This window comes from Ascaphus truei, chromosome 8 (assembly GCF_040206685.1).
Source record: "Ascaphus truei isolate aAscTru1 chromosome 8, aAscTru1.hap1, whole genome shotgun sequence".
NCBI lineage: Eukaryota > Metazoa > Chordata > Amphibia > Anura > Ascaphidae > Ascaphus > Ascaphus truei.
In genome coordinates, this window is record NC_134490.1 from 17,330,696 (window position 1) to 17,344,079 (window position 13,384).

The 13,384-nt window shown below is 42.3% G+C and overlaps 1 protein-coding gene across 2 annotated transcripts; it reads right to left on the minus strand.

Moving 5' to 3' along the window:
* Positions 1 to 5,131: 5,131 nt before the first annotated feature.
* Positions 5,132 to 12,577, minus strand: FAM241B (family with sequence similarity 241 member B). Of its 2 annotated transcripts, none has more exons than XM_075610620.1 (3): positions 12,445 to 12,577; positions 8,569 to 8,692; positions 5,132 to 7,030 (listed from the first exon to the last, which is right to left on the minus strand). In XM_075610620.1, the coding sequence occupies exons 2-3, from the start codon at positions 8,659 to 8,661 to the stop codon at positions 6,770 to 6,772; spliced, it is 354 nt and encodes a 117-aa protein (XP_075466735.1). In that variant the 5' UTR covers positions 8,662 to 8,692; positions 12,445 to 12,577; the 3' UTR covers positions 5,132 to 6,769. The 2 variants fall into 2 exon arrangements, with proteins under 2 accessions (XP_075466735.1, XP_075466736.1); XM_075610621.1 differs by lacking the exon at positions 12,445 to 12,577 and adding an exon at positions 12,300 to 12,424.
* Positions 12,578 to 13,384: the final 807 nt, after the last annotated feature.

Consider the following 13,384-nt stretch of genomic DNA (forward strand, 5'->3'; position numbering starts at 1 on the left):
GTGGTCTGAGTAGAGAATCAAATACAGAGAATAGGTGGCATGGGTTAGACTTGTGAGTGTTGATTAGAGATGAAAAGTAGGTTTGTTTAGCCTTGCAGAGAGCAGAGATGAAACAGGATAGGAATTTGTAGTGAATGAAGTCTGTGAGAGTCTGAGCTTTCCTCCCGAGGCGTTCAGAGGAGTGAGTACAAGCGTAGTATGCATTTATGGCAGTTTATCCAAGGTCTGGCGTTAGAAGGGCGAGAACAGCAGAGAGAAAGAGGAGCGTGTAGATCAAGAGAAGAGGATAGAACAGAGCTGTAGTTCATGACCAGGTTGTCTGTCTGCAGTGGAGCAGAGAGAAGAGAGGGAGGAGTGTAAGTGGAGTTAAGAGCCAGTAAATTGATGGAGCACAAGTATGCAGAAATTAGTGGTAGATGGAGAGGAAGAAGAGTATTGAGATAGTAAATGAGATGAGGTGATGAACAGAGAGAGGAAATTATGAAATGGAGAAAATCAGAGAGAAAAGTTTTTTGTGTGAAAACCAGGTCCAGGTAGTGGCCATCCTGGCAGCGGTCCATTGGTGAAGGCCAAAAGAAGAGGTTAGAGCGATAAAAGCAGGTATCCCGAGGGAGAGAAGGGTCATAAATATGGCAATTGAAGTCCCCAAGAGAAGAGAGGGGGAGTCAGAGGAGAGACAGGAGTATGAGTAGAGGTAGGGTGATAGATGACTGCCACGTGGAGATGGAGAGGAGGAGAAAAAAAGCTGGACAGTGTGAGCCTCAAAAGGAGGAAAAGAGAGGGAGGAATACGAGTGGTCGGTACTGGCAGGTCTTGAATACATACAGTGTAAACACTTATGTTTCATTCTAAATCACAGGTTATTACATCTATAGCAAAACTGAATTAGAAATAAGAAAAAAAACATCTATTCCAATTGCCATGTTTGGTAAGCTAACACTTTCTGTCAATGAATACAATATAGTAAAATGGTAAGTAATGTACTATTATCCTATATAGAAATATTGTCTGTGCTAATTCTGCAATTTTTTTGTAGATGTACTGTAGCTCAGTGGAAGCATATGCCCCTATTGTGTACCCCGTTTCAATGCGGCTTTGCTTGGGTTATGACCTTTGACTGTCTAGTAGTTAATATTCCAGCGTGAATCCCACCAACATTGAAAGCTTGGAAAGATCCCACCAAAACCCTGCCCTTGTTTTCCACCTCCCAAACGTTCAGCCATAGAGCAGATTTCTCTTGTTCAATGTTCATAATTCTCTGGGGTTCAAATTAAGCAACGTCATGTTAATCCCTAAACAATCAGAAAGGAAGAGAGGACAAAAAAAAAAGTGAGATGGTGCAAACAGCCCAAAAGACCAAGACCTTGAATCCCACTGTGCAGGGTCTCTTCTCAATAGTATCACTTCTTGGAAGGTCACGCCTTACTATGTGTGTGTGACTGGTAAGCTCGCGATATGGTTGAGGGATTTTTAAAATACTATTATTTTTACCATTATCATGATGATCAATCAAATAAACTCTAATACTTAGGGTAGATTTAGCGCTTTCGGACTTAAAAGAAAAGCCCACAAAACGAGGGCATTATGGAGTAAATTGTAGATTTTCCGGTAGTCATCGATAATACTTAATGAAAAGTCTAAAATGTCTCATTCATATAGGCACCTTGTCATTCCATATTAAATGATGTATTACTTATTAGCAGTGGGTAGAATTTCTAGTCTACATGTACTGTATGGTATGTTAAAGGTTAATGCTATTAAATTATTTTTCAACATAGTGAAGCTTGAATCACTAACCATGGTCAGGTCTTTGGTAGTAGACTGAAACTCTTGTATGCTTCCACTATAAACAAAACATCCTTTCCCAGAATGACTATTTATCTTTCTAAAAGAGAATAAGTTTTGAGCATCTTGAAATGCCCGCCTTGGGCTTTCCTGTGCCAGCTTTCCTGCAGGGTGTTTTAACACTTGACTATACAGTGTCAGGGAAGAGAGAAAGAGTGCCCACTTCTGGTAATTGGAATAATCATCCTGTATGGTCGGGTGAGGATGGTAATTTGTCGCTGGTTACTAGAGAAGATTATGGTAATATCGTTCTTCACCTAAATCATTCCATTATAGGCACAGGATCATTTCCAAGAGGTTAGGGCAAAGGTATTTACTGCTATAATTCCAGCCAGTATCATGCAAAACCAGCACAAGACCTCCACAGGATTTGGAGACGATTATTGATAACAATGGGCTTTATTTTCTCTTTCAGTAGTTTTACAAAACCCAGTCCATTCACTTTCCCAGGCTTTATCTGTACCCCCTTTTTTTTTTTTAAATAAAGTGTCCTGTATATCACCTAATGTGACAAACCATATACTTTAGTGAAGTCGATCATCATATACAACATAGCCAGTTCTTACATGCTTTTTGACCCATCACAAGGTCTACACGAGCGGTGCTCAACGTCATTCCCCCCCCCAACAGGTCAGGTTTTCTTTATTTCCCTGCTTCAACACAGGTGGCCCGATCAGTCCCTGCTTTAGCACAGGTGGCTGTCTTCAAAGACTGAGCCACCTGTGCTGAAGCAGGGATATCCATAAAACCTGGCCTGTTCGTGGCCCATGAAGTCCGAGTTTGAGACCCCTGCGTTAAATCAATATGCATTTTAATTTTGTTTATATATGTTAATTAGCCAAATTATCAAATACTCTAAATAAGACAGCGCCCCCCCACCCCATGTTTAAGTCACCGTCTGGCAATATTTTGTGGGTTCGCAGGTTAAAATATGGAGACCCTTTCCTTGCTTTAAACATTATAAATTGACTAATTTGATTACTGTAGAGCAGGCCTGCACAACTCGTAAAGCGAGAAGGGCCGAAATGCTCCAAGGAAAAAAAATTTGGGCCGCACGGCTAAAATCATCATCATCATCTCTCCTCCAGCACCTGTCATCATCATCCTCATATCTCCCCCAGAACCCCTCACTATCAACCTTTGCGATACTCCCCATCTATCTCTCATACCCCCATCTCTCCCCCCCACCCACACACATAATACTCCCTCTCCACAAACACACAATACCCCCCTGCACACCACACACATCCCACCCCCCCTGCACCTCACATCCTTCTCCCCCCCTGCACCTCACATCATTCTCCCCCCCTGCACCTCACATCATTCTCCCCCCCTGCACCTCACATCACTCTCCCCCCTGCACCTCACATCCCTCTCCCCCCTGCACCTCACATCACTCTCCCCCCTTGCACCTCCAATCATCCCCCCTGCACCTCCAATCACCCCCCTGCACCTCCAATCACCCCCTGCACCTCCAATCACCCCCTGCACCTCCAATGACCCCCCCTGCATCTCCAATCACCCCCCCTGCACCTCCAATCACCCCCCCTGCACCTCCAATCACCCCCCCCTGCACCTCCAATGACCCCCCCTGCAACTCCAATCACCCCCCCTGCAACTCCAATCACCCCCCCTGCACCTCCAATCACCCCCCCTGCACCTCCAATCACCCCCCCTACACCTCCAATCACCCCCCCCCTACACCTCCAATCACCCCTGCACCTCACATCACCCTTTCTGCACCTCACCTCCCCTGCACCTCACCTCCCCTGCACCTCACCTCCCCTGTACCTCACCTCTCCTGCACCTCACCTCAATGCACCTCACATCACCCCCGGGACCGCAGGGAATCGCCGCCATTTTTTTTTTTTTAAGTTTTTTTTTTTTTTTTAAATCTCATCGCGGGCTGTATGTTGTGCAGGCCTGCTTTAGATCAATATGCAGTGTAGTACCCAACATTTTCTAGCTAATATTTTGACCACACAAAAAACAAAAAAGAATATAATATTAGCACTTTGAGTGAGAAATGGCCAAAAGGTGATCATTTAGTCCAGGCTTGGCTTACTGATAAGGCGTTAGTCTTGTCAAAAATAGTCAGTCATGGGCAATGGAGTTACTGCACCTGGAATTGCAAACATTGAGCAATAGGAATCTGCTGGGTTTTTTGTTGTTGCAATAACAGAACAAGATTAATAAGTAACCATATCCCAGGCAGTGTTTACATGCACAGCACACTCATACACGATCAATCTCTACGTAAAGCACGGGCTGACCTCTTGCCGCTGCCTCCGTGTTTGTGTTTTGACATTAGCGCACTTATTTCACCAAGAAACGCTCCCCTACAATTCCCATATGGCTTGGTCACAAAGAAAACAAGTTATGTTCATTTTGGCGACACCAAAATTGTACAAGATAAGCTTTGATGACCTAAGGAGATAGGAGAAGATGCAGAAAGCCTAGGAATACATTTAGCAAAGAAGTACAAAAAAGTAGGAAGTTACAATTGATACTTGGAATAATTGCATTGCAAAACAATATCTGTTAATCTATTGTATAGAAGACTTTTGTGGGACTGAGAATGAAAGGGTTACTTGTTGGAATAACACTAAAAACAGGTCATTTTTTAAATGGTAGTGTATAAAGAAATGTAAAAAAATAGTCATTAATGCAGCAGTCTAGAAAAGACACATTTTTATGTTGGATCCAAGGTGATCACTTGTTCCCAAGTGTTTGTCATCATTAACAAACACTGATGTTACTGTACAGAAACATTTTTATAGACTTATCTGTACCTAGAACATAAACACAGCCTTATCGCACAATGAAGACTATACCGTATATGGTATTGGCACTCACATAATCTCCTATATATTTTGGAAGCTGTTTGTCTGTTTGCTAGAAAAAAATAGAGGAATGACCCCTAGTGATGCTGACCAGGAAAAGTACATGTATTGAAGTATTATAACTCTTAAATCTTCATATTCCTCCAAACAAAGACAGCTTAATAAACTCAGGGCTCCAATATCCAAAATGTTATTGTCCCTTTAAACACCACTACACATAGACTCCACTAGCCTACAACAGGTATATTTTATGTGGAAGTCACAGTGGTTTTGGGAGCTGGATGATCACATGAATGAAGTAACAAATATAATGAAGTTACTCACTGCTGACCATATGGAAATCCTGGTGCTGTCGGCGTGCTCCTATCAAGGAGTATCAGCATGCAAAAGTTGTAGACGGCGGTGCAACTGCTGTTGGAAAAATTGGACCAATACTGCAAAAGGAACTAGGTGCAAACATTTATTGAAGGCACGTTAAAAACAGTAAGAGAATACTCTTACGCGTTTCGTGTGGTCACCCACGCTTTATCAAAGATAAATGTCTGTTTGCTATACATTTGGACACTTCTTAAAGCTGCAGACCAAGCAATATCCTACATGTGTATTTTTGTTTTAATAAATCAGTTCTGTACTATGAGAAAATACTTGCAGCATTTTTTTTAAACAACTCTGAAATGACATGTTTAATGTATTATAATGTAACAAGCATTTTTTGTTTCTATAGCAACCATTTATAAAACCACATCCCCTCCCTCTTCTGAAACAGTTTCTGGCACAGCCCTTTTGGAGCCCTGCCCTCTAGCAGTGAACCAATTGTATCTTGTGATTGCCTGGTCACATGATCTTCCCCACAGAACTTTGCATCTTTGGTCCTCTTCTGCTGCATACAAACATCCCAAACAGGAACTCCCATGAGGGAAAAATACCGGTGTACTGCATCTCACAAAAAGAGGATGTGGGATATGATAATCAAAAGGATGTATTCATATAAAAACATGGACAAAAAGTACTGATGCAGACACACTTATGCGTTTCAAACGCAGGGTGCACTGACAGCCATTTAGTGAACCCCCGAGCCAAATCTTTGCCGATCGATCACAGGAGAACGGATAGATCGGCAACTTAGTTAATTACTTATCATTGTGTGGATTGTATTGATGCACATATTAAAGGGGGGGGGGGGAAACAACAGCAGCTTGGACTGCTGCTTTAAGATAACCGTAACCAAATTTTGCATGACTGTCTATGTTTGGAAATTGGATACATTCTATTTTTAATTCTATTAGTTATTACAATTTCTTTGACAAGCAGATCAGCCACTGGGTGTTGTACCTGGTAGGCTATGTATCTGGCATGTGACATCATAATGCACATAGCCTGGTGGCAGATAAGGAGAGTCAGGTAGCTATAAAGCTTACACAGAAATCAGATGAAGAAAGAAAGAGAGGAAGTCAGTTTGCACGTGAGGAGAAAGTAAGAATGCTGGAGAAGGAAAGAGAAGCAGAAAGAATTGAGGACATCATAAAGAAAATTGATAAGAGGAAGAGAGATGAGGGGAAGTAGAGAGAGAATAGGAGGAGAGAGAGGAGGGGAGGGATAAGGTTGGTTTCTTAGAATTCCCGAGCAACCCTTGGTACTTTTAGCTAGTAATAGATATCCTACATCTTTAAACAATGTATGTGCACTATTTTAGTTTTATACTTGACCATGTAATAATGCTGAATGTCTCTTTCTGATAGGGGTAGACACACACACACACATTTTAATCCTGATAATATTTGTTTCTTGTTGCTTTTTTGTTCTCCAAATGCAAAACTTGTTTGAGGTGAATGCACAGGGCCATACTGGGGTATTGTCAGGAAAACAATAAACATGCTCAAGAGAACACAGAGAACGTAGCTTTACAAAATTTGTTTATAGAGTATTAAAGAGCACACTGCTGATAATTTGTTCAGCTCAAACCTCAACCGTACCACAGTCGAATCTAAAAGCCCTCATACAATGCAGTAAACACACTCATACACACACACACACACTCCCCCCCCCCCCCCCAAGCTTCAAATCCATTACATATTCTTCACTTATCGTTGGCTGAGATGCGAGACGGCGTATATCAAGCCCACGAGCAGCAGGCCACGAACGCCCAACATGAGAATGAGGAAGAGCAGAAGAATGGACATGACCGGCTCCACCACCTGATTTCCAATATTCCAGCGTGGGAAGCCCATGTTTACTAGCTGCTGGTTAACATCAGAGAAAGGGGAGCGCCCCTGCGGCCCTCCTCCTGCTTGTGCAGCCTGCTGAGGTCCTGGCCCAGCGTTACCTGCGGTGTTGAAAAATCCCTGTACAAGTAAGAAAGTAACCACACATCATGCCTACTGGGATAGCATTTCCAGCCAGTGTTCCATGGAACCCTGGGGTTCTCAGGTTATCAGGGGGACAATGAGAAAGCATAACTATGGTGCAAAGTTTACTCTTCAAAACCCAATAATTAAAACTTTGTCATATCTTAATTTAATAGTCCAGATGCTATACAGGAAGATATGTTATACATTAAATATATTATCGACGGTTGTTCGTTTTAACAAAAATATAAGTCCAACCAAAGATTTTGTATTTTTACCCAAATAAGATAAGGGTCCGGGTTCGGTGAAGTCCAAAAACATTTTTAAGGCATTTCACTGAGTCACAATACATTTTAAACCCGTTCCACAGCTCTCAATGGGTTGAAAACCACTGATATTGCTAATGGTATTAGAAGCCTCAATAAAATTATTCTTATGAAACCTAATTATTTTTCCTGGTCTAATTTAGAAGCCCAATGACTTTCTGCTCCAAAGAGTTTAAACACTGCTTTTGGATGATACAAAGTCACTTGTTGAAGATTACATATACTTACATTGCATATTTAATTACATTTTCAAAAATTAAAAGCTTTCTTTGCTAATGAACTATTTCTCCTCCTAAAGAAAAGGAGCAGGTTAAGCCTGACACTAGTACAAATATATAATTCATGTGATACACAGTTTAAAAACCTTCACATTATAATGTATGTAGAATGTCACCAGTATTTACCCAGCTCTAAAATTGAAAGTATTTTTAATAATATTCTAAATTCCCCGTGTGGCTTTTTGAAGCAGCATTGCACGTTCCAAAAGAGTTCTAAACAAAAAACCTGGATGCCCAGGTGACTTTTCTAAAACTTTTGATTAATAAAAATATAACTTGTGAGCACATTCACATGTCACAGACAGGTCTGCAACCTGCTTTTCACCATTATCTCTTAGCAGACAATGCTTCCATTGCAGCAAGGGATTCTGGGAAATGAAATGTAAATCAGCAGTGTTACCTTTTGCTTCAAATCCATTTTAACAGAAACCCTTATAACACTTCCAGAAAGGGAAAATGTTATAGAGTACATCCACAAAGTGTGATGTTTAACAATTAAAAGTACAATGTCAAAAACATTTCTGAAGTACAGGTAGTCCTCGTTTTCCGATGTTTCGTTTTCCGTCGGATGCGTTTTCCGACGGCGCATATTTCAGTAAAAAAAATAATTATCTGCCGCGGTTTTCGCGCATTCAACGGAAACCGCCACCAGATAACATGGGTCCCGCTTTCCGACTGTTCCGCATCCGACGCGGGTTTGCGGGACGCATTGTGTCGGAAAAGCGAGGACTCAATTTAACCACAAATACAGTACGAATGTCTTTGATGTATCTGCACAGTACACATTAGATCCACTCCGGCACCAACAGTTTACTACTGGCTCAATAAAATATAAATAGCATGAACCAGGATGTAGTTTACTGTTGCTCAAACCAAATGTAATGTTGCCTATTATGAGAGCATTGTGTCTATTATTCAAAGGAGACCTCACCTGACGGGGGTTGTTATCTCTGCGATGGGTGTTTGACCTCACCCGGGGGTCATCATCTTGGACAATTTCACCATTTGCTAAAATCCGCACCATCTCCTCTGAGGTAGAGCTGTTTTTCTACACACTAATAGTAAAAAAAAAAAGTAACTGGGTAAGAATGCAGATTAATTGCCAAAATGATGCCCCATATAACAGTATGCAGTATTTCCTAAATCCAGTCCAGACGGACTACCAACGGATATGGTTTTTAAGACAAGCACATCACCTGCAGGTTGAAAGGACCATGTACCAACCATATGGATTCATGCAGGGAAATTAATTTATTTATAACATGTTTTACCAGAAAGTACAACATTGAGAGTTACCTCTCGTTTTCAAGTACAGCGCAACCCCCTTATAACGCTGTGCTTGGGGTCCAAAGAATCACATTGCGTTATAAGTGGATCGCGTTAGAAATAATGTATAATTGTATGCATTGTACAATAAAGTATTTAAGATACAATAATCGTGTTGTAAACTATTCATAAATACGAAAATTGGGAGCCACGCTTGCATCGCGTTATAAGCGGATTCGCATTGTAACGGATCGCGTTATAACGGGGTTGAGCTGTATGTCCTGGGCACAGAATTATAATGAGAAATACATGGTTACAAATACATATTTACATTAAGTGAGAAGGGTTATACAGTACATTATATACAAGACATTGCATGCACAGTTAAAGATGATATATTATAGGCGTACACAACAGTTACAGACCAGATTAAAATGTGAGACAGCTTTACTTTTGAAAGAATTTAGACTGGTGTCGGAAGTGAGTCCCCTGTAGACTGTTACAGTTGTGGGGTGCATGGTAAGTGGAAGAGATGTGGTTAGGCCATACCCTGCTGAGGACTAGAGCGTATGTGGTCTTACACCATCTAAATGCTGCAGTTCAACTGGTACAAACATGAGAAACTGAGCAACGAACCCTAAGGAAAAGGTGTCCTCCAGAGAAGTAATCCAACTTCCCACGAGCCATACTGGGGAGCACTGCAGGCTTTTCTGGGATGTGGAGTTTAAGGAAACAGGGTTCACTTCTGCTGTTCAAATAAGCGAATAAAGAAGATGACCAAGTTGATGTTGGGACAGCAACCTCTTCTTTACTTCCTTGATGGATCCCTCCAACAGAACTATAACTGTTTACCATGGAAGGAAATATGTTGCCTTTGAAAAGGGGGATTTTATGAGAAATCTCCAGACATATTGAACAGTTTCCTGTGAAAATGGAAGTCTCTACATACAAATACGCAAGGTTTCAATATCATCCAGTGGTCGTGCATCCGGTTCTGAAAGCTAAATTTAGTTATGAGACAGTAGTTTCGTGGCTAAAGTGTATTGACTAAAACATGTTGTCACTGTATCAAGCTGTGTTCTGTATTTTGTTCTTTCTTAACATTAAATATTTATTTATTGTATTTAAAAAAGGTAAGAAGATTTTCTACACACCCTAATCTATTCTTATTGTAGTGTCCCTCATATGTACTTCTTTATATTAAAGCAACATTGCCTCCAAAATAATGAAATGGATATTCTTATGAAATGTTTTTTTATCTTAAAAGTATATGCTATATTCAGCCGTTTCCTCCTGGCGTACTTACATTTTATTATTTCCCGATTTAAATTTCATATTTATCAGACATTTATAGGGCAACTGTCTGTCTGTGAACGTGTGAATGAAACGTGGCCATTTTAAACTCCCAGTGTGCAACTACAGAATTTAAAAAAAAATTGGCAGCATCAACAAGGGCAAAAACATGTGAACCACACAATGTATTACTGTATTATTATTTTTAAACCCATTTTTTTTCCAGCAAGCATAGGGGATTTCTGCTTTTCGTTTGTGATGCGATTCAATTAAAGCTGCAGTTCATGCTCCTGTTTTTTTTAGTTTTTTTTTTTTTAACTTTAATAGTTTCATGTGGGCAATCTCTACTTACCTACAGTAAAAAACTGCATAGCTGCCGGTCAATTTGTTCTCCGTCTATTGATCGGCAAAGTTTGGCGACATCTTTAAATATGGGTAATGTAAATCGTTGCTACAGGAACAAGCATGCTTGTTAAAATAGAATACAAGAAAATTGGTCTTTCAAAGTTGTTTTTTCTTTTTTAAACAGAAAATGCTAAAAGTATTTTTTCTTACTACAGAACTGATTTATTAAAAAACCACACATGCAGGATATTGCCTGAACTGCAGCTTTAACTCAATGCTGGGAAAAATGTTAGGCCGTGATTATACCTAAAAACGCTGGCGGCATCCGCAACCGAAAATCAGAATACAAAAAAACAATTAATGTCCACATACCTGTAGCAGCGTGTGAGCCGCCTGGAGCTGCAGGGCGGCGGTCTCCTGAAGAGATTTTCAAAATGGTTTCTGGCAGGCCACGGCCACGTCACGTGAACCGCTCACAGCCACGCCTCCCTTGTAGGTTGAAGATGCAGCTCGGCGGCAGCGTGATGGTGATGTCACCAGATTGCGCTGCCGCCCGGCGGCATCTGGTATAATCGTAGCCTAAATCTGATCTCTACTCCAGCACGGGGAAGACGTTTCCCCACGTATTGAATAGGTGTCTATGGGTACTCAGCAGGAATATATTAGGGCTGGACCCTGCTGGTTACTGCAGCGCCCGCTGTGGCGGACGCTGCAGGGACGAGAGCCCTCCCCTCAATGGCGCCGGGCCCGCTACGAGGGGGGCCACAGTGCTGTGGCGCGAGTTGCTCGCTACGGAGCGCTAAGCCACACCCCCCGGCGGTTCAGCCAATGAGGGCGAACCTGCCGGGTGACGTCATGGCCGCGCCCCCCCCCCCCCCCCCCCCCGGTCTTTTGGTCTGCAGCTCCCTGCAGACCGGGGAATCGGCTGCACGCGCCGCCAGTCTCGCGGGCGCACGTGCAGCGGAGGTACTGGGGCCTCAGCTTTATGGTCCATAGCCTCACCTATTCCCTTAGCCATACACAAAACAGTGGGGCATGCAACATACTGCAACGGGAAACACTGAAAGCTCCTCAGCAGACAAGCGGTTAAATCAGGGGTTCTCAACTCCAGTCTTCAGGACCCCTTAACAGGTCAGGTTTTCAGGATATCGCTGCTTCAGCACAGGTGGCTCAATCAGTGGCCTTGACTAACCCACCCGTGTTAAAGCAGGGATATATTTAAAACCTGACCTGTTGGGGGGTCTTGAGGACTGGAGAACCCCTGGGTTAACACATGCCATTACGGCACATAATGGGTTAACATTAATTTTACCCATGGCTTCTACTGACCTTAATGACAGATCGTTTGTTGAATATAGAACATCACACAGGTGACTTACACAAAATAAAGAGCCTAGAAATAAGACATTATATATATATAATGCATACATACATATACATACACCCCCTTACACAGGTCCATTTGGGGACTGAAAGATCGGGCTCCCCTGTGTTATGGGTTAATAAACACACTCTATTTTGCATTCATTTTGTCTGGTGCAGATAATTAGACCATTCTGGTCTTTTCTTCAAGTTGGAACTTTTTGCTAACTAGCACAGGCACCCTCTGTAGGATACGGACACACACACACACACACACACACGGACACACATACACACACTTTTAAAAGTGTATTTTTGGTTAATTTAAAATGCTGTTTGTCCCAAGCAATTCTGTAGTTATGTCTACAAGCAACCTGTGCCACGTTGCAAAAATACCTAATGTTTTTGTATCCTGTAATGCAAAACCTCACACACAAAGGTCCCTTTTCTTTCCCGGTTGTGATGAATTTATAATGATTGTGACAGCCGTGTTGCTGTGCCCAGCATGTTCCCAGGCGTGTGGAGATTTCAGAACGCTTACCATACACAACAATGCTCTTTGCTCAGGAATTGCTTTCTGCAATCTACTTCCTGATACTCTCCCACCGGCTGCTGCCGCCGCTCAGATCCCTGCCTATTACAGGAAGCAGGGATGGGCTTCGACAGGGCAGGACTACAATCGCTTCCCCTCTAGGGTTTTCTCCATGGCTCTGTGTGTTGTGCTCAGAATCCCCCTCTGCAGACACGTTTGCGAAGTGCTGCTGACAAGTTCTTTATGCTGCATTCATACAGGTTGCAGTGTTTTGTATGTCTTTATATAGCGCCAAAAGTGTACTCAGCGCTTCGCAAAGAATACAGTACAGTAATTATTATTATTATAGGCTAAACTGCTACAATTCCAAGCATTATTGAAATCCCTGCTCTCTGATTGGTCAACATTCCAGGCATTATTCATTCAGTAATGCCCGGAATTGTTGGCACTTTGCCAGGTTTTCATTTCCAGCCAATCAGCTTTCATGTAACCTAGAGTGAGTGAGAACAGCTCTAAGACAAGGGAGGTGATTGGATAGGAGGCACCAGCCTGTACCCTGCCTGCAGAGAGCTCTGCACAGGAGACACTGAGAAGGAAGGAGAGGTACTGTCTGTGAGTGAGGGTGTGAGTAGATGGAGACCTGCAGTGAGTGTGAATAGATGCGGAACTGCAGTGAGTGTGAGAGTGAGTAGATGGAGAGCTGCAGTGAGTGTGAGTAGATGGAGAGCTGCAGTGAGTGTGAGTAGATGGAGCTGCAGAGAGTGTGAGTATATGGAGACCTGCAGTGAGTGTGAATAGATGCAGAACTGCAGTGAGTGTGAGAGTGAGTAGATGGAGAGCTGCAGTGAGTGTGAGTAGATGAGAGCTGTAGTGTGAGTGAGTAGATGGAGAGCTGCAGTGAGAGTGGAATAGATGGAGAGCTGCAGTGAGTGTGAGTGGATGGATAGCT

Excerpts from the sequence above, each read along its gene's own strand:
- FAM241B (XM_075610620.1), bottom strand. The coding sequence starts at position 8,661 with ATGGTGCGGATTTTAGCAAATGGTGAAATTGTCCAAGATGATGACCCC. Across the intron at positions 7,031-8,568 it reads GAGATAACAACCCCCGTCAG|GGATTTTTCAACACCGCAGG; the intron begins GTGAGGTCTCCT and ends TTACTTGTACAG.